General features: G+C 45.3%; 1 protein-coding gene across 7 annotated transcripts in view; it reads right to left on the minus strand.

Annotated features, from left to right (window-relative positions):
- shc1 (SHC (Src homology 2 domain containing) transforming protein 1) overlaps positions 1 to 21,225 on the minus strand; it is a 115,607-nt gene that overhangs the window by 38,957 nt on the left and 55,425 nt on the right. For 5 of the 7 annotated variants that reach the window (XM_063041896.1, XM_063041893.1, XM_063041897.1 and 2 more), the window contains one exon: positions 2,957 to 3,121. In XM_063041896.1, coding sequence (XP_062897966.1) covers positions 2,957 to 3,118 — 162 coding nt within the window. In that variant the 5' untranslated portion in view covers positions 3,119 to 3,121. Of the gene's footprint in view, positions 1 to 2,956; positions 3,599 to 4,713; positions 5,015 to 21,225 lie in introns of those variants that run through there. The other 2 variants (XM_063041894.1, XM_063041891.1) reach the window with 2 other exon arrangements.

Genomic DNA, 21,225 nt, shown 5'->3' on the forward strand with positions numbered 1-21,225 from the left:
CGTATAGTGTAGAGGGCTCTTTTTCTTCTTCATTTAAAAATTTAAAGTTCTTTTTTCTCTCTCCATGAATTGATAAGAGGAGAATTAGCTGTCTTATTCTTTATTATATACTACATATTAGCTTAATACTATGTATGATTTTGATAATGTCTATTTCACTTCCTGTTTGTATTGATATATATATATATATTTGAGATAATTCTCGTTTGTATATATGCTCTTTTTAAATCAATAAAAAGATTAATAAAGAAAGAAAGAGGCATGATCAGCAGAGAGATCTCCCATCACCATCTCACCCTCCCCTGGGAGTGGGCTACAGGTCAGTGGGGAAAACTGAAGAAAATCAACCCTTTGCCCCATTTTCAAATGAAAGAGGAAACCGGAGCATTTGACGACTCTGGGCCTGTACTTACTGGAGTACAGAAGGATGAGGGTGGGAATCTCATTGAAACTTACCAGAAAGATAATGCAAGGCCTTTATAGAGTGGTTGTGGAGAGGATGATTCCATCAGTAGGAGAGCCTAGGATCCTAGGGTACAGCCTCAAAATAAAGGGACCCAATGAATGGTCTCAGCCCGTAACATCAACTGTTTATACCCTTCAGCTTACCTTGATGACTTTCTCCAACACTGTGTGTGGGTGTTGCTCAAGATCTGCAGAATCTTGAGTGTTCAGAATATACAAAAGTTACTTTAGAACATTATGTGGATAGAGGTGGTGAATCTGTGGAATTAATTGCCACAGACAGCTGTGGAGGCCAAGTAACTGGGTGTATTTAAGGCAGGGATTGATAGGTTCTTGACTAGTGGGGAGGGGAGTAGTTTAAGGATTTCCAGGAGAAGGGAGTTTAAAAAAAAATTGCCACCATTGAATGGTGATGCAGACACAATGGTCTGAATGGCCTAATTCTGCTCCAGTATGTCATGGTCTAATTATGGTCAAGTTGCACAGAGGGACCCAAGAGTGGTCACGGAACAGCTTGCATATACACGAGCAGATCTTGGCTCAGAGTCTCACCTAGACAGAAGGCAGCTTCGGCAAGTGACCTCATCTCTTTGGATGAGGTTACTTGGTCTACGGCTGGAGCTCCTTCAGAACCATACTGGGAATCTGATGTGGAAGCCACAACCATCTAAACAGAGAACACAACAGGCCCTTTGGCCCACAATGGTGTCCTACTTAAGATCAATCTAACCCTTCCTTCCTACATAACCCTCCATTTTCCATCATCCATGTGCATAACAGTTTCTTAAATGCTCCTCATTTACCTGCTTCGACTACCACCCCTGACAGGGGTTCCATGCACCCACATCTCTCTGTGTGAAAAAAACCTACCTCTGACATTCCTGGCTGAATGTGAACATTGTCTGGCTGAATTTCTGGACAAAGCCCTGCAGCGCAATTCCACATGGGGATTGATTCTGAGGGCATTTTGGGCAGACTAACAGTGCTCTGTCTGCCAAGTTGGGACATTGCCCGAACAAATTGTGAACAAAGTCCCAATGCGGAAGTCCATAAAGGGACGAATTTGGAGGACTCTGCCATTCGAGGGGTGGCATTTTCAGTGGGACTATTGGAGGTCCCATTGCCATATGGGAATACCTTCCTCCAAACATCTTAAAATTATGCCCCCTCATATTAGCAATTTTCACGCGTAAAGTGGCTCTGGCTATCCACTCTATCTATAGTAATGCACACAAAATTCTAGAGGAACTCAGCTGGTCAGGCAACATCTATGGAAAGGAACAAACAGCCAACATTTCAGGTCTGAAAATGAAGGGGGAGGGGAAGGAGTACAAAGCTGGCAGGTAATTGGTGAGACCAGGTGAGAGGGAAAATGGGTGGGTGGAGGACGGATGAAGTGAGAAGCTGGGAAGTGAGAGGTGGAAAAGGTAAAGGGCCGAAGGAATCTAATAGGAAGGGAGAGTGGACCATGGGGAAAAGGTAAGGACCAGAGGAATGTGATAAGCAAGTGAGAAGAAAACGGGTAAAAAGGGATCCAAAATGGGGAAAGGAAAAAGAGAGAAGGGGGAGGAGGCAGGAAATTACCGGAAGTTAGAGAATTTGATGTTCATGCAGTAGGATTGTTCCTCGCATCATGGTAGCAGAGGAGGCCACGGATCGATCAGTGTGCCTCTGATCATCTTGTACACCTCTATCAAGTCGCCTCTCATCGTACCAATGAAACAAGAGCACAGTGTCTGCCAATGACCCAAGTTTCTCTCTTTGGGATACTGTTGACTTGCTGAGTAGCTCCAACGTTTTCTGTTTTCATTTGAGAGTGAACGAAGAGGGGGAGCGTGAGAGCAAGAGGAAGATGATCGACAGGGGTGAGGGGGCAGCGACAAGGGAAAGACCAGAGTGCAGGTCAAACAGGGAAGAGGGTGTGAACATACCTGATGGAGTGAATGACTAAGAGAAACAGGGAGACGTAAGAGAACGCAGAGAATGGCGGGTTATGGATATGGTGTAGGCAGAAGCAACGAGTTTGGCAGGGAGGGACATAGGCATTGCTGGAGAGGGAATTGGATCTGGAGAGAAGGGGACAGACAGGGAATGGGGGAGGGACAAGGGGGGACGGGAGGTGGTGAGAGGGGAAGGGGATAGAGAGGGAGGGATATCTGAAGAGCATCAAACTGCTGGACTCGCGTACAGTCAGAAAGCATGAGAGAAGTGAAGTCAAACAGAGAGAACCTCAGACAGGAACAGGATTGCAACTGTTCTGCTGCACAGTGCACGCCAGTCAGCAGGAATGTTTGTTTGGGGACAGGTTGCTTACTTAGGCCTGGCGTCAGCTCCCACAGGCTCGACAGTGTTTAGTCAAAGGATCAAGGGGCATTCCTGTTGCTGACACTGAGAATGAACGAAGAGTACACGGGAAGGGGAGGGGGGTGGTGTTGGACTGGACAAACACACTGGCATACCAGCTTTCCATGGGGAAGGGAGACGCACTTACTCTGACGAGGTAGGACACCCCCGATCCCATCACCCTGTCGTCTGGGTGCAGCCAGCCGCGGCTGGGCTTGTTGACGAAGCTGCCGTGGCGAGTCCACTCGTCGCCGCCGAGCTGCCCCCCTTCCACTCGCGTCTTCTTCCCTCCGCAGCCGAGCTTGTTCATGTCCTGCAACGGGCGAAAGAAAAGAGGCAGAGGTCTAGATTCGGGCATGCTGGGGGGTTCCTCGCCTCCGCCTCCCTTTTCCTCCTCCTCCTCAGCCACCCCTCCGGAGAAGGCCCTCAGGTTTAGCAGGCTGGCCGGGTTGGAGAGCTTGAGATTGGCCATCCGTGGGAAGAAGGAGCAGAGTGTAGTTGGGCTGTCCTCTGGCTGGAAGAGTTCGCTGATGGGCAGCATGGGGGCCAGAGAGGAGGAGGAGGAGGAGGAGGAGGTGGAGGAAGGGGGGGAAGAGAGGGGAGAGGGGGCCACCATCTCCGGCGCCACCTCATCCAGGGAGGTGACAGAGTCATTTCGGAAGTGGCTGTACTTGCTTTTCTGAAGCAGGTCCATCGCTGCTGCCTGGGCAACCTGACAGGTACTCACTGTTAGATGGACAGAGGGGCTCTTTCATAACCCCCCACCTTCCCCCACCCTCCACCAATACTCAGGGAGACCTTAAGCCGTGCTGCCCTCCCCTTCCTCAGTGTCCAGTGACTTCCCCAACGCCTCAGTCAAGTGCGGAGGACACTCCCTCTAAATAGGCATTGACAAGCGACTCCTCAGTGTGTGTGTGTGTGTGTGTGTGTGTGTGTGTGTGTGTGTCTGTCTCTCTGTCCGGTGTATCTATGTGTGTGCGGCAGCGATGCTCGGAGGAAGACTGACAACTCCAGGAGAAGTCCGCCCCAATTTCGCCGCAACCAGAGAGCTAGCAAGGCAGCCTTCGGGTAGATCCCGGAGGTATGAATGGTGAAGGGGTACAATCGATTGGGCGCGCTTGAGAGGGAGATTGTTTTCTTCCGGCAGAATGAGAATGCCTTCCAGTCCGAGCGCAGAACAGAAGGGGGTTCTCCGCCCTGCAGACAGTGGGGCGAGGTTGGGGAGAAAATTTCCCCTCTCAAAGTGTCACTCCTGTTTCACCACTCCAGTGGGTCTGCAGAGAGAGGGCTTGGACAACACTGCGCACCCTAACACCCCTTCCCGGGAACCGGGACGCCCTGGTGGAGACTCCGCGGGACACCGTTCAGAACGCTTCCACTCCGGAGCCACAGGAGCAGCGGAAAGATGAGGAGCACGGTGGGGGGTGGGGGTGAAGGAGGAGAAGGATGGAGGTGCCCTGCAAGAGCCGGGGCGTCCACGCCGAGCTCCTCGGAGCCAGGAGACGGTGCAATAAGGACTCCGGCTCCCTTCTCTACAGCTCTGGCTGCACGCTTCCGAGGGAAGGAGGGGGAGGAATAATGACAGTCTGTCTGCGTTGCTCGTGGCCCTGCAATTTTTTTTATGAATGAAGACAGACGACTGGGCTTTTTAAGCTGAGCGCAGAGCTAATGAATTATTGCAGCAGCGTTAGAATATTCGAGTGACTAACGCTCCCACGGGGTCCCAGGCCGGCGCTCAATGAGCTGGCTATTGCTGACTCATCTACCGTAAGTACAGCTGTCTGCTTGCCCGTAGCATGCACACCAAACCCGACAAGCTCAGATTCAATATTCAACAGTTGTTTAATACCCAAGAACGGAAAAATCTACAGCCCAGTCCATCATTACAGGCAAAAGTCTCCCTACCGTTGAGCACATCTACAAGCAGCGTTACCATAAGAGGCATCCATCATCAAGGACTTCCAAGCTATGCTCTCTCTCTTCTCGTCGCTACCATCGGGAAGGAGCTTTAGGTCCCACACCACCAGTTTCGGTACAGTTACTGCCCTACAACCAACAGGCGTGGATAACTTCACTTCCCGCCACTCTGAACTGCTTCCATAACCCACAGAGTCGTTTTCAAGGACTGCAACTCATCTCTGTATTATATATTTATTTACTTGTGTTTTTATTTCACCGCTTGTCTTCTTTTGCAGATTGATTGCCTGACAATATTTTTGTGTAAAGTTTTTCATTGATTCTATTGTAGTTTTCTGTTCTAGTGTAAATGCCTGCAAGAAAACAAATATCAAGGTAGTATATGGTGACAGATATGTACTTCGATACTATATTTACTTTGAACTTCGAAATTTTCCCTGCTCCTGTTGGTCTGCGGCTTCTAGGACCACTCCACTGAGCCAAAGTCAAAGTAAATTTATTGAAGTATGTAAATATGACAATTATCACAAATGTCAACAACTGTGAGATGTGTTTTCTTGCTTGCTTTTACATGAAAACAAATACATACAATTTTTGAAAAGCTATATATAAAACAAAGACTGACAACCAATGTCTAATAGAAGACAAATCGTGCAAACATTTTTAAAATGTAACACTGAAACATGAGTTGCCTAGTCCTTGAAAGTGAGCCTATATAGGTTGTGGAGTCAGTTCAGCATTGAGGTGGCTGAGTGAAGCTGTCCACGTCGATTCAGAAGTTCGCCCAACCTGTGCCCTTCAGGTTTAGGCACGTCTACCATGGGAAACAGACACTGTCTAGCTATACAATCTACACCTCTCATAATTTCATATGTCTCATGACTGTTATCCCAAATACTGAGAATCTGTCTTTCATGAACATGCACCTTGCATGTTATATCAGGCCATGTCACTCAGAGACCTTAGTTAATAATAATATTATTTTGTGACTAAGTGCCGGCTAGATGATATGTACTGTGTTTTGCACCTTGGCCGCAGGAATGATGTTTGTTGAGTTGTATACATGCTTATGGTTAAACTTAAACTTGCACTTGAACACCAGGTGTAATAAACAAGGACCTGTATCTCTCTATTTATTGTACCCTGTTTCCTGTGATGAGAAGGTGATCACAAGCCTAATCACCAAGCAGCCAGCGATAGCAAGGATCTCAAACTAACCTCCCATTTTTTTTTTGTCTCTCCCCTGGCCCTGTCTGACCAATAGAGCACTGGATGAGGTTTAAATTGGCTGGCCCATTCACCGCTGAGATTCACCATCCAAGTCAGCCCTAATCCACACGTAACAGGATCTGGAACAGACAGGGAATGAAGGGTTGTTGCTCATGTGACAGAAAAATGGAGGGCTATGTAGGAGGGAAGGGTTAGATTGATTTTAGAGTAGATTAAAAGGTCTTCACAACATTGAGGGCTGGAGGACCTATACTGTGCTGTAATGTTCCGTGCTTTAAGTTCTTAATTTGGTATTGTGGGCTGCACAGATGTTGAGCGCCGATGGCCCTGTTCCTTCATTGGAATTATGAGTAACATTTCAAGGGTGACTAATCATTATACTGGGGGATATCAGGCACCATAATAAAGAATATCAACTCTATGCCAAGGGATATCAATTGTTATAAGATATACCAACTGCTTCTCCTGATGTCACCTTTAAGGGAATCTTCACATTGCTCATATGGTTGGAACCACATGCAGAATTCCATGTGGAGTTCAGAGGCCACTTTATTAGGTACCTCCCGAGTGCATGTTTGTGGGCTTTTGCTGCTGTAGCCCATCCACTTCAAGGTTCGATGTGTTGTGCATTCAGAGATGCTCTTCTGCATATCACTGTTGTAACACGTGCTGTCACCTTCTTGTCAACTTGAACCAGACTGGCCATTCTCCTCTGACCTCTCTCGTTAGCAAGGTGTTTTCACCCGCAGAGCTTTTTGCACCACTCTCTGTAAACTCGAGTGACTGTTGTGCATGAAAATCCCAGGAGATCAGCAGTTTCTGAGATACTCAAATCACTCCATCTGGCACCAACGATTATTCCACCATCAGAGTTACTTAAATCACATTTCTTATCATACAAATGGTCCGTTCAAGAGCCTGATAACTGTCCATGAGCCTGGTGGTAGGTGCTTTCAGGATTTTGTGTCTTCTACCTGATGGGAGAGGGGACAAGACAGAATGTCCAGAGTGGTTTGATTTTGAGCTCTGAGATGTGTGTGACAAGTCTTTTTTTTAAACATAGAAGTTGGTGCGTGCCTGGAACAGGCTACCAATGGTGATGGAGTAAGTTTAAGGTGAGAGGAGGGAGGTTTTAAAAGGGTCCTGAGGGGCAGCTTCTTTATCTGGAGGGTATACCGTATGATATAGAAGCAGGATTAGGCCATTTATTCATGATGGTCACAGAGGATGGGAAATGTGATACAGAAATTAGACAAAGAATTGAGATTGCAAGATCAACGTTCTGGAGCCTGAGTGAGTGCTGTGTGGCAAGAGGTTGGACTCTGGGCTGCGTTGTAGAATTTGGAAATGCTGCGTCTGGAGCAGTTTATTGTATGGAGTTGAATCGTGGACCTTATGCGAGGAAGTGCAACGACGACTGAAGGCATTTGAAATGTGGTGTTTAAGGAGAATGCAGAAAATTAGATGGGTGATGAAGGTCAGTAATATGGAAGTGTTGAAGAGAGCGAGGAGAGAAAAGGAGTTGCTGAAGAATGTGCAGAAAAGGAAGCTGGAATATGGTGGACTGCAGAAATTGTTATGGAAGGGATGATAGAAGGAAAGAGGAAGGCAGTGAACCACTTGGTACGATAATGTGAGGCAATGGACTGAGTTGAGTTATGCTCAGGCCAGAAAAAGAGCGCAAGATCAAAGAAGATGGACGTGCATAGCCACCAAACCCGGATTCGGGACGGCACCCACTGACTGACTGATATGGAATGTACGCACTCAGTGGCTACTTTATTAGGTACATCTGTTCACCTGCTCGTTAATGCAAATCTCTAATCAGCAAATCACGTGGCAACAACTCAATGCATAAAAGCACACGGACATGGTCAAGAAGTTCAGTTGTTGTTCAGCCCAAACATCAGAATTGAGAAGAAATGTGATCTATGTGACTTTGACCATGGAATGATTGTTGACACCAGATGGGGTGGTTTGAATATTTCAGAAATTACTGATCTCCTAGGATATTCGCACATAAGTCATCCAGTGAGTGGCAGTCCCGTGGGTGAAAATGCCTTGTTAATGACAGAGGTCGGAGGAGAATGGTCAGACTGGTTCAAGCTGACAGGAAAGCAACGGTAACTCAAGTAACGATGCATTACAACCATGATGTGCAAAACAGCATGTCTGAAAGCACCGCACGTCAAACCTTGAAGTGGATGGGCTACAGCAGCAGAAGGCCGTGAACATACACTCAGTGGCCACTTACCTAATTAAGGTAATCATTGAGTATATATTTAATGAGGTCACCTCTGCTGCTTCCCAGGGCAGTGAATTCCACAGATTCACTACCCTTTGGGAAAAGCAGTTTCTCATCTGCCGGCAGCTCATTTTTTAACTCCAGATTCCTACATCTGCAGTCTTGTGTGTCTCTACATTCCCCCAGAGAGTTGTCCGACTTCACACAGCATCTGGACATCAACACAGTGCTACCTTTGTTAAGACTTTTACAAGGCCTCAGCTCTCAGTTTATTGCTGACATTGAGCTACACAGTTTTGTGCTGGGAAGTGATGAATTTGATTACCGGTCAGACTGGGAATAGGCAAAGGTTCAGGCTTCTAAATCCACAGACACATCCTTCCCGATTCATAAATACAAGAGATTCTGCAGATGCTGGAAATCTTGAGTAACACACACAAAATGCTGGAGGAACTCAGCAGGTCAGGCAGCCTCTATGGCGATATTAAACAGTTGATATTTTGGGCTGAGATCTTTTACCAGGACTGAAAAGGAAGGGGACAGAATCCAAAATAAGGTTGGGGAGGGGGAGGAGTACGTTGGCAGGTTTTAAGTGAAATCAAGTGAGGAGGAAGGTGGATGAGGATAATAAAGGAGGAAGTCGGGAGGAAACCCTGATGAAGGGACTCAGCCCAAAATGTCTCCTGTTTATTCCCCTCCATAGATGCTATGTTGGTGCTGGAAGCATGGCAACATTTGTGGGCTGTTCCCAACACAACCCTCAGACTGTGTTTGTTGTTGACACAAATATCACATTTCACTTTGTTTCGATGTACATGTGACAAATAAAGCTAATGTCATTAGATGTTAAACAAAACTTTCAGTGCTGTCCTGTGACAGTACTTTAGCCTTCAATTAAAGCAAAGGGAAACCGGACAAACACGTGAAGGATAAAGGAGGAAAGCAGATGGAGAAAGGGGGAGATGAACAGGGACAGGAGGAGGCTCTTCTGCACCATTACCACTAGAGTGAATCTGCTGGTTCGCAGAACAGACCTGATCTGATCTGGTCGCCAGACGGTCAGAAGGATGTGATTACTCTGGAGAGTATGTAGAAGAGATTCACCAGGACAATGCCCAGAATGGAGTACGTCAGTTATACCGAGTGACTTGCCTGGGTTTCTGTTCATTTTGGGCTGAACCCCTGCATCAGGACTGGAAAGGGAAGGAGCAGTAGCCAGAATATGAAGGTAGGGGAAGGGAATGAGAACAAGCTAGCAGATAAAGATATGATCAGAGAATCAGGGAGCAGCAGAGACCACAGAGGGGGTGCAGTGAGAGAGGGTCTCACTGAACTTCCATTGAAGCCCCAAAACATCGACTATTTATTCCCCTTTATAGATGCTCCCTGAACTGTTGAGTTCCTCTAACATCTTGTGTGCGTCTCTGAATTTGTTTTCCCTGCAGCAAGGCAGGCAGAGGGGTGAGCTGATAGAGAGGTACAACATTATGAGGGGAATAGATCGTATAAAAACCTCTTACCCACATTGAAGTATAGAGGTATTGGTTTAAGGAGAGAGAGGTTACTGGTCTGGAGGAGATTTGAGGGAGAGAATTTTTTACAAAGTGGTTGATATCTAGTATCTAGGGCACATTGCCAGAGGACATGGTGGAATCAAATACAATCAGTAGGTTTAAGAAGCTTTTACTGAGATACTAAAATAGACCAGGAATAGAAGGAAATAGTGGTTAGAATCTGGGACATAGAGCCTGAGGGGGTGGTGCAGGCAGAACCTCTGGCATTTACATAGTCCAGATACTTGATTCACTAGGTCAGATAAGGCTAATCAGGAGACAGAGGTGCCGAATTAGGCTATTCAGCCCAACAAGTCCGCTCCAATACGGCTGATTATTTTCCCAACCCCTTTCTTTTGGCTTTTGCTTTGAGACCACTATCATCCTTGTACCTGAGACAAATAATGCAATGTGCCCTAATGATTACTGCTGGAGGCTCTGACACCTACTGTTGTAAAGTGTTTTTAGAGGCTGATCATTGCACGCATGAACTCTAGCCTCACAGAAAGTCTCCACCCATTGCAATTCGCCCACCACCGAAATAGGCAGGTCTACGGAAGATGCAGCAGACTCATCTCTGGAGCATCTGAACAGTGAAGATATCTATGTTAGACTATGGTTTATTGTCTACAGCTCTGCCTTCAATGCTATAATTCCAAGTAAACACCTTCAAACTCCTAAACCTGGAACTCAATACTCCCTTCGCAAATGGATACTTGAATTCCTGACAAGTAGACCGCAATCAGTAAGGATAAGCAGTAACATGTCCGCCACAATTATTCTCAACAATGGTGCTCCACAAGGCTGCATCCTCAGCCCCTCCCTATTCCAAGTACACTCACAATAGCTTGGCCAGATTCTTCTCTAAATCCATCTACGTTTGCAAATGACACCGCTATAATGGGCCAAATCTCAAATAATGATGAGCTGAAGAACAGGAAAGCGATTGAGAACTTAGTATCTTGGTGTCAAGACAACAACCTCTCCCTCATCGTCACCAAAATAAAAGAGCTAGTCAGTGATTTCAGTGCACATGCTCCTGTGTACATCAGTGGGTGCTGGAAGTTCCTAGGAATGAACATGGCCAGTAGCCTGTTTTGGTCCATGCATTGGTAATTCATCAATGCCTCTACCTCCTCAGGAGGCTAAGAGATATGGCATGTCCCCTATGAGCGTCACCAAGTTTTACTGATCCACCACAGGAAACATCCTGTCCAGATGTATCACAGCTTGATATGGCACTGCTGTGCCCATGCTGCAAAAAGGGGAGAGTTGTGGAAACCAGCCTCCCCTCCATGGATTCTGTCTACATTTCCCGCGGCCCTCAGTAAAACAGCCAGCATAATCAAAGATCCTCCCATGCCAGACATTTTCTCTTCTCCCCTCTCCCATCAGGAAGTAGATATAAAAGCCTGAAAAGCACACGCCACCAGGTCCAAGGGTACCATTATAGGCAGGATAGACTGTTGAATAAAATGGACTCTTGACCTCAATCTACCTCATTATAACCTTGTCTACCTGCACTGTACTTCCCCTGTAACTGTAACACTTTATACTGCACTTATTATTTTACCTTATACAACCTCAAGGTAAAGAATTGATGTGCAGAAATGCTATGCAAGACAAGTTTTTCCACTGTGGCTTGGTATATAGACAATAATAAAATGATTTACTAATTAACTGTTAAGCCATTTACCAATCAAGAACCTGTCATTCTCTGCTTTAAATACACACAGTGACTTGGCTTCCACAGTTGTGTGCGGCAATGATAAGGAGTAATTCTGCTACTGACGGAAACATCCTCTCCATGTCCACTCTATCCACTCTATCCATGCCTTTCAGTATCCAGTGGGTTTCAATGAGACTCTGCCCCTCATCCTTCTGAACTCCATGGAGAACAGGCCCAAGATGTCAAACGCTCCCGAGATGTTAGATCAATCTCATGATCGTTCTCTGGACCCTCTTCAGTGCCAGCACAACCTTCCTTGGATAAGGGGGCCAATGCTAGGACTGAATGTGGGTAAACTGGGGGGCCACGGATAGAGTAGTGGTTAGAGTGACACTATTATAGCTCGGGGCATTCTAGAGTTCCAATTCCTGCACCGTTCTGTAAGGAGTCTCTATACATCCTCTTGTGGAATGAGTGGTTTCCTCCCACCATCCAAAGACATACTGGGTAGGTTAACTGGTCATTGTAAATTGTCCCGTGGTTAATGGGAGTTGTGGGGTTGTTGGGGTGGTGTGGTTTGAAGGGTTGTTAGTACCTACTCTGCACTGTATCACTAAATAAAATAAAATAAATAGAATAAATAAATAGTATCGATCGGTACTGGGTGGCACAGAGCTGATAATCAAAGGGCCTCCATGACTTAATAGCACAAACTAAACAGACGGTGCATATTTGTACAGCCCAACAGTGGACGTCAAAGATAAGATTAACAGTTCCGTTTGGTCCACTTCCTTCAGGCTAAGATCCAATGAGTAGCTTACTCAAACGGTGGCAAGATAATGCAGCTAAACGTAATGCAGCTGAATCACCCTGACTGCCACAAGAGTGACTCAGTACCCAACAGTCTGTCCCTGTAACCTGATAACAACAGCTCACAAAATTGAAAAGGGAATTAGTCAGTCTGTCCCTGTGTGACACAACAGTGAGGACACAGGCTTGATATTACAAACTGCATTGTGTTAGTGCTGCTACCTGGGGCAATTACAGCAAAACTCTGATAATACTGTGTATCATTGTTCAGAGATCAAAATTAGTCAGCATCTGGCTCCCCCAGTAGTGCCTTAAATCCTCATTACAGCTCTAATGCCATCTACAAATCTACCAGCAACACCAATGTTGTAGGACAAATCTCAGCCGGTGATGAGCCAGCTTACAGGAATGAGTCAGGACACCTGGTTAAGTGGTGCCATAACAACATCCCTCTCAGCATCAGTAAAACTAAAGATCTGATTGATGCCTTCAGGAAGAGGAAGAAGGGCAAACATGTGCCAGTCTATAATCAGTGGAGAGAGTCAGCAGCTTTAAACTCCTAGGTGTTAAGGTATTGGTTGACTTGTTCAGGGCTCAGCACACAGAAGCACGCTAAGGAAAGCACGCTAGCATCAAAAAAGGCAACATCCATCATCAAAGATCCCCAACATCCAAGCCATGCCATCTTCTCACAGCTACCACCGGGCAGAAGCCTGATGTTCCACATCAACATCAAGAAAAGCTACTTCCCTTCAACCATTTTGGTTCTTGAACTGACCTGCAGAACCCAAATCACTATTTCTGTACTATGGCCAACTTTGCACTAAAATAGGCTTTTTAAATTCAAATTGTGATCTCCCTTTCACAAATTGTATACAATTTGTTTAATATATATTATTTTCTTGTGAATGTTACCTATCTGATTCCATGCTGCTGTAAGCTTTTCATTGCATTTGCACATTCAAGTATTTTTTTAGATTTGATTCAACTTTATTGTCATTGTGCCAAGTACAGATACAAAGCCAATGAAATGCAATTAGCATCTGACCAGAAGAGCAAAAGAATAGTATTATTTACAAAATAACTGCGAATAAAAAGTGCTACAGCATACAAATATAAAAGTACTGAGGCAGTCCAATATGGGTGCAATAATGCTTAGCGCTGTGATGTGAGGTTCAGTAGGGTCACAGCCTCAGGGAAGAAGCTCTTCCTGAGCCTGCTGGTGCGGGAGCGGAGGCTCCTGTAGCGCCTACTGGATGGGAGGAGAGTAAAAAGTCCATGGTTAGGGTGAGATGCATCCTTGATAATGCTTTTCGCCCTGCCCAGGCAGCATTTACGGTAGATGTTCTCAACGGTGGGCAAATGGGTGCTGATAATCCACTGGGCAGTTTTCACCACCTGCTGGAGTGCTTTGCGGTCCGATACAGGACAATTGCCATACCACACTGAGATGCAGTCGGTGAGTATGCTCTCAATGGTACAGCGGTAAAAGTCCGTCAGTATCCTGGGACAGAGGTGAGCTTTCTTGATGCTCCACAGGAAATAAAGGTGCTGTTACACCTTTTTGATCAGGACGGAGGGTTCAAGGACCAGGTGACAGCATCGGAAATGTGCACATGACAATAAACTTGACTTGACTTGACCCATGATCCAAGAATCTATGTACTTCTGTGCTTGGCTGTGTAATTCCTTCCACTGTTGTAAGACTATCGAATAGTGCTCTAGTACGGTAAGATGGACTCATGATCCCATAATCTATAGTACCTCATTAAGGTCTTGGACCTTATCGTTTGTCTGCACTGACTTTTCCAATTCCACCAACTCTTCTGGCAGTGTACTCTAGATATCAACACTTCAAAGTACACAGTAAATTTATTATCACAGTACATATACAGCCCTGAGATTCATTTTCTTCAGGGGATACAAAGTAAATCCAAGAAACGTAAAAGAATCAATGAAAGTCTGCACCCTAAAGGATAGATAAACAAACAATATCCTTGAAAGTGAGTCCATAGGTTGTGGGAACATTTCAGTGATGGAGCGAGTGAAGTTATCCCCTCTAGTTCAAGAGCCTGATGGTTGAGGGGTAATAACTGTTCCAGAACCTGGTGGTGTGGGGTCTTGAGGATCCTGTACCATCTTCTTGATGGTAGCAGTGAGAAGAGAAACAGAGCATGACCTGGGAGGTGGATACTACATCTCTACCACAGCGCTCTGTGTAGATGTGCTCAATGGTGGGGAGGCCTTTACCTGTGATGGACTGTGTCATATCCACTACTCTTTGTAGGATTTCCTGTACAAGGGCAAAGCTTCTTAAACAGGTACATAGATAAGGAAAGATTTAGATGGATATGAGCCAAACACGGAAAATGGGATGAGCTCAGATGGTGTGACAGTTAGCATATTGCTAATCCAGCGCCAGCAAACTGGGTTCAATTCTGCCTCTGTCTCTAAGGAGTTCGTATGTTCTATGTGGGTTCCTCCAAGTGCTCCAGCTTCCTACCACATTCCAAAGACATATGGGTTGGTAGGTTAATTAATCACATGGGTGTAATTGGGCCAGAAGGGCCCATTATCGTTCCGTATCTCTAAATAAAAATAAAATAAAACTGCAGATTCATCAGAAGTAAGGGTGGAGGGGAAGTTGGGAGTTGTTCGGAGAACCACAATTCCCTTCCTCCCAGGTGGGCTTCTGTTCTGCGTCAAGCTAAACCACTGCAATTATTCTGCAGTATCTCTGGTGTGCATGTGAGCATCACAACGGTTAGGAAATGCCAGGATGTGGAGATGACCAAAGGGAGTTCTCCCTCCCTTCCTCCTGGCAGAGAAACACCCATTCTTTATTGACATCATCGTTGTTTTCTTGTATCCTGAGAAGGAACTCTCGACATAGAGTGTCAGAGCACATTTCCTTATATCCTGAGAATGAACTCTTGACACAGCGTATCCGAGCGCATTTTCAGCATGGCACTCGAGTGGATTTTACAAAATTCTACACACTCAAAATTTCTTCTGAAATTTCAAGAAAAATGAGGGAGAGTCTCATTCAAACCTACCAATTATTGAAAAGCCCCGAAAGAGGGAACATGGAGAGGATGTTTCCAACAGTGGGGGAGTCCGGGGCCAGAGAGCACAGCCTCAGAATAAAAGGATCAAACAGAGATAAGAAGGAATTTCTTTAGCCAGAGGATGGTGAATCCGTGGAATTCACTGCCACATGATGGCTGTGGAGGCCCAAGTCATTTGGTATATTTAAAAAAGAGTTTGCTAGGTTCTTGATTAGTAAGGGTATCAAAGGTTATGGGGAGAAGGCAGGAGAATGGGGTTGAGAGGGATAATAAGACCTGCTTCTGTATTTAAAGATTAAAGATTTTTAAAGATGAGCTTATTTGTCATATGTACATTGAAACATACCGTGAAATGTGTTGCTTATGCCAAAAACCAACCCAGTCTAAGGATGTGTTGGGAGAAGTTTGCAAGTGTCGCCATGCCTCCATTGCCAACATAGCCTCACTAACTCTAACCCACTGGAATGTGTGAGGAAACCTACGTGGTCACGGAGAACAGTTTATGGAAGGTCCAACTGCTGGTGAGTCAGTATCCTGGCAAAAACTGCACCATGAAGACAAAAGAACACTCCAAGCAACTGCGCGAAAAGGCTATTGAAAAGTGCAAGTCAGGAGATGGATACAAAAAAATTTCCAAGTCACTGAAAATCCCTTGGAGTACAGTTAAGTCAATCATCAAGAAATGGAAAGAATACGCACAGCTGTGAGTCTGCCTAGAGGCCGTCCTAAAAAACGGAGTGACTGAGCAAGAAGGGGACAAGTAAGGGAGGCCACCAAGAGACCTGTGACAGCTCATATGACAACTGTTGCCCGGGTGCTTCACCAGTTGCAGCTTTATGGAAGAGTGGCAAAGAGAAAGCCACTGTTGAAAAAAAACTCATGAAATCTCAGCTAGAGTTTGCCAGAAGGCATGTAGGAGGCTCTGAAGTCAGCTGGAAGAAGGTTCCATGATCTGATGAAACCATAATTGAGTTTTTTTTGCCATCAGATTAAACGCTATGATTGACACACCATCCCTACCATGAAACATGGCAGTGGCTGCATCATGCTGTGAAGCATGCTTCACTGCAGCAGGCCCTGGAAGGCTGTGAAGGTAGAGGGTAAAATGAATGCAGAAAAATACAGGGAGATCCTGAAGGAAAACCCTGATGCAGTCTGCAAGTGAACTGCAACTTGGGAGATTTGTTTTCCAGCAAAACAATGACCCCAAACATAAAGCTAAAGCTACACAGAAATGGCTTAAAAACAACAAAGTTAATGTACTAGAGTGGCCAAGTCAGAGTCCAGAACTCAATTCAATTGATAATTTGTGGCTGGAATTAAAAAGGGCTGTTCACTCATGATCCCCATGCAGTCTGACAGAGCCTGAGCAGTATTGTAAAGAAGAATGGAGAAAAATTGCAGTATCCAGATGCGCAAAGCTAATAGACCTAGTCACACAGACTCAAGGCTGTAACTGCTTCCAAAGGTGCATCTACTAAATACTGACTTGAAGGGGGTGAGTATTTATGCAATCAACTATTTTGTATTTAAAATTTAGACCAATTTGTAGAAATTTGTTTTCACCTTGACACAGAAGAGTCGTTTCTGTTGATCAGTATCAAAAAAGCCAAATTAAATCCACTGTGATTCAATGTTGTAAAATAATAAAACATAAAAACTTCCAAGGGGGTGAATGCTCTTTGTATGCACTGTATGTTGGTGCCGGAATGGCTGCCCCAGCACAACCCTCTGTTAACTTGGTTTGATGCAAATGACACATTTCACTGTATGTTTCAATATACATGTGACAAATAAAGCTCAACTTTCTCTTCTGTTTATTTCCCTCCATCAATGTGGCCTGACCTGGCGAGCTCCCCCAGAGTTTTGTATGTGTTGCATCAAGGCTAAAGCAACATTTACATCCATCCATATCCCTCTTATTATTTCTTTCTTTCCTCTCCCCCTCCCCCCAATTTATGTCACAATACTGTTTTTGGAATTCATTTTGGTATTCAATACTATTGTCCCACAGACTTGGTAAACAAACTCCTATTCCTCAGTCTAAACACCAACTGGGCAACTGGGTGTTGGACTTCCTAACCAACAGTCCTCAGACAGTCAGGTTGCACAACCACTCCTCCCTCTCCATCATCCTCAACATGGATGCCCCCCAGGCTGTGTTCCGAGCCCGTTACTGTACACTCTGCTCTCACAGGATTGTATGGCCAAACACCCAAGTAAACACATTGTCAAGTTCGCCAATGACATAGAAACATAGAAAATAGGTGCAGGAGTAGGCCATTCGGCCCTTCGAGCCTGCACCGCCATTTATTATGATAATGGCTGATCATCCAACTCAGAACCCAGCCTTCCCTCCATACCCCCTGACCCCTGTAGCCACAAGGGCCATATCTAACTCCCTCTTAAACATAGCCAATGAACTGGCCTCAACAGTTTGCTGTGGCAGAGAATTCCACAGATTCACCACCCTCTGCGTGAAGAAGTTTTTCCTAATCTCGGTCCTAAAAGGCTTCCCCTCTATCCTCAAACTGTGACCCCTCGTTCTGGACCTCCCCAACATCGGGAACAATCTTCCCGCATCTAGCCTGTCCAATCCCTTTAGGATCTTATACGTTTCAATCAGATCCCCCCTCAATCTTCTAAATTCCAACGAGTACAAGCCCAGTTCATCCAGTCTTTCTTCATATGAAAGACCTGCCATCCCAGGAATCAATCTGGTGAACCTTCTTTGTACTCCCTCTATGGCAAAGATGTCTTTCCTCAGATTAGGGGACCAAAACTGCACACAATACTCCAGGTGTGGTCTCACCAAGGCCTTGTACAACTGCAGTAGTACCTCCCTGCTCCTGTACTCGAATCCTCTCGCTATAAATGCCAGCATACCGTTCGCCTTTTTCACCGCCTGCTGTACCTGCATGCCCACTTTCAATGACTGGTGTATAATGACACCCAGGTCCCGTTGCACCTCCCCTTTTCCTAATCGGCCACCATTCAGATAATAATCTGTTTTCCTATTTTTGCCACCAAAGTGGATAACTTCACATTTATCCACATTAAATTGCATCTGCCATGAGTTTGCCCACTCACCCAACCTATCCAAGTCACCCTGCATCCTCTTAGCATCCTCCTCACTGCTAACACTGCCACCCAGCTTCGTGTCATCCGCAAACTTGGAGATGCTGCATTTAATTCCCTCATCCAAGTCATTAATATATATTGTAAACAACTGGGGTCCCAGCACTGAGCCTTGCGGTACCCCACTAGTCACCGCCTGCCATTCTGAAAAGGTCCCGTTTATTCCCACTCTTTGCTTCCTGTCTGCTAACCAATTCTCCACCCACACCAATACCTTACCCCCAATACCGTGTGCTTTAAGTTTGCACACTAATCTCCTGTGTGGGACCTTGTCAAAAGCCTTTTGAAAATCCAAATATACCACATCCACTGGTTCTCCCCTATCCACTCTACTAGTTACATCCTCAAAAAAATTCTATGAGATTCGTCAGACATGATTTTCCTTTCACAAATCCATGCTGACTTTGTCCGATCATTTCACCGCTTTCCAAATGTGCTGTTATCACATCCTTGATAACTGACTCCAGCAGTTTCCCCACCACCGACGTTAGGCTAACCGGCCTATAATTCCCCGGTTTCTCTCTCCCTCCTTTTTTAAAAAGTGGGGTTACATTAGCCACCCTCCAATCCTCAGGAACTAGTCCAGAATCTAACGAGTTTTGAAAAATTATCACTAATGCATCCACTATTTCTTGGGCTACTTCCTTAAGCACTCTGGGATGCAGACCATCTGGCCCTGGGGATTTATCTGCCTTCAATCCCTTCAATTTACCTAACACCACTTCCCTACTAACATGTATTTCACTCAGTTCCTCCATCTCACTCCATCATGACAGTCAACGATGAGATAACTTACGGAGAGGAGGTAGAAGAGCTTGAGGCCTGGAGCCAGGCAAATAAAGTCTTCCTTAAATTCAATAAGTCAAAGGAGATGGTTATCGACTTCAGCAGAACTCACACGACTCACTTTACATTGGTGGCACAGCAGTGGAAACCTCAAGCAGTTTCAAGCTCCTGGGAGTGCACATCTTGCAAAACCTCTCATAGTCCCACAGTACACAACTAGGAAAGCTGACCAACACCTCTACTTCCTAGGGAGGCTGAAGAGAGCTGGACAATGCACGTCAATACTCATGTCCTTCTACAGATGCGCAGTAGCGAGCACTCCAACATACAGCATCACTGCATACTACGAAAGCTGCCCTATGGTGGATAGGAAGGCTGTACAGCGCAGTCAAAATTGCCCACTGCATCACCGGCATCAGCCTACACACCATCAAGGATGTATATACAGAAAAGGGCCAGCAACAGCATGAAGGATCCCACCCACCCGGCTCATAGACTGTTTGTCCACTCCCATCAGGAAAGAGGCTATGCAGCATCCACACCGGGACCACCAGACTCAAACAGTTGATCAACACCTCCACCCATCAACCCATCTCTCCACACCTCCAACCCTCTCCATTCACCTGGATCACCCTATCATCCTTCCCCCTCACTTGCTTATTCTGATTATATCTCCTTTCTTAGGCTAGACGAAGGGTCTCAACGTGAAATGCCAACTGTCCTTTTAATTCCACACACTTCCAACACTACTACTTTTATCATTTCCTGTCAGTCGCCTTATGTACAGACACTCCTGTGCCAAGAGTCACTTTAGGGACATACAATTAATGTACACAAGTTATCTTATGTATTTATATTTATTGTGTTTTTCTTAATACTGTGTTCTTTTTCTGTGTTTTTTTGTGCAGCATTAGATCTAGAATAATAATTATTTCATTGTCCTTTGCACTCATGTACTGGAAATGATATTAAACAATCTTGAATCTTGACATTTTAAATTCCCCACCCTGAATGTGAAGGAACCATTACGATATTTCTGACGAATGAGGATCTGGACTCTGTTGGGAGTCGAAACTGGAGATAAATGGAGACGGCAGAACTGACACAATTAACTGCCGTTAATTCATTCTTCTCATGGCCGGACTCAATTAACTTGATGCGGAAATTGCATCCTCAATAATATGAGCACTTATTGAACAAAAAGTAAAAGAGATTTGACAAAAGACCTTACATAGCCAATGTAAACGCCTTTGAGATTGATATTCTTTGAAAAGTGAGCGATGCAGAAAGCTAGGGATGATTATTAAGACATATTTCTCCTGCGGCACTAATGGGTTGTCTTTCCTGGCACAGATTCACTGGATAGATTTGATGTCCTTGGAGACAAAAGAACAGAACACTTAACAAGAGGCTTGAGGAGCAGGTTAAGACTCGTGAGAAGGCAGAAGACTTGGGTTGAGAGAAGGAAAATCAGCTATGATTGAATGGCAGAGCAGACTCGATGGGCTGAGTAGTCCAATTCTACAGCAATGGTGTCTGATTGAAGTGGATTTGGAAATAGAAAAATTGCCACGAAAGAATGGGATGAACAGGATTGCTCTTCCAGACCCAGCAAGGAACCGATGGGCTGATTGGACTCACTGTGATAATCACAATGTGTTCCAATGAATGATAATCACAGCAGGAATTGTCAAAGAGAGAAAAAAAATCACTGGCTTGCCAACGAGGAGAAACATCCAGCCCTTCACAAGTTCTTTCCGCTTTGGGTCATGGCACGATCTATATGCTTGGGGAGTTTTGGAAACCTCTCTTGCTTACCTTTACCTATATGCCAGTAATTCAGTCTGTTGCCTGGGTAATGCTGTCAGCCAAGGACTCTCAGCCTAATTGTACTCAGAACGCAGACTTGCTATTTCTTCTGGTTAAGTGTGCTCTCTCGCTGCAGTCTCCTTCATGAACCTAATCCAGATACCCACTCTGGAGCAACAGCTAATGGAAATC

This window comes from Mobula hypostoma, chromosome 2, assembly GCF_963921235.1.
Source record: "Mobula hypostoma chromosome 2, sMobHyp1.1, whole genome shotgun sequence".
Lineage (NCBI taxonomy): Eukaryota > Metazoa > Chordata > Chondrichthyes > Myliobatiformes > Myliobatidae > Mobula > Mobula hypostoma.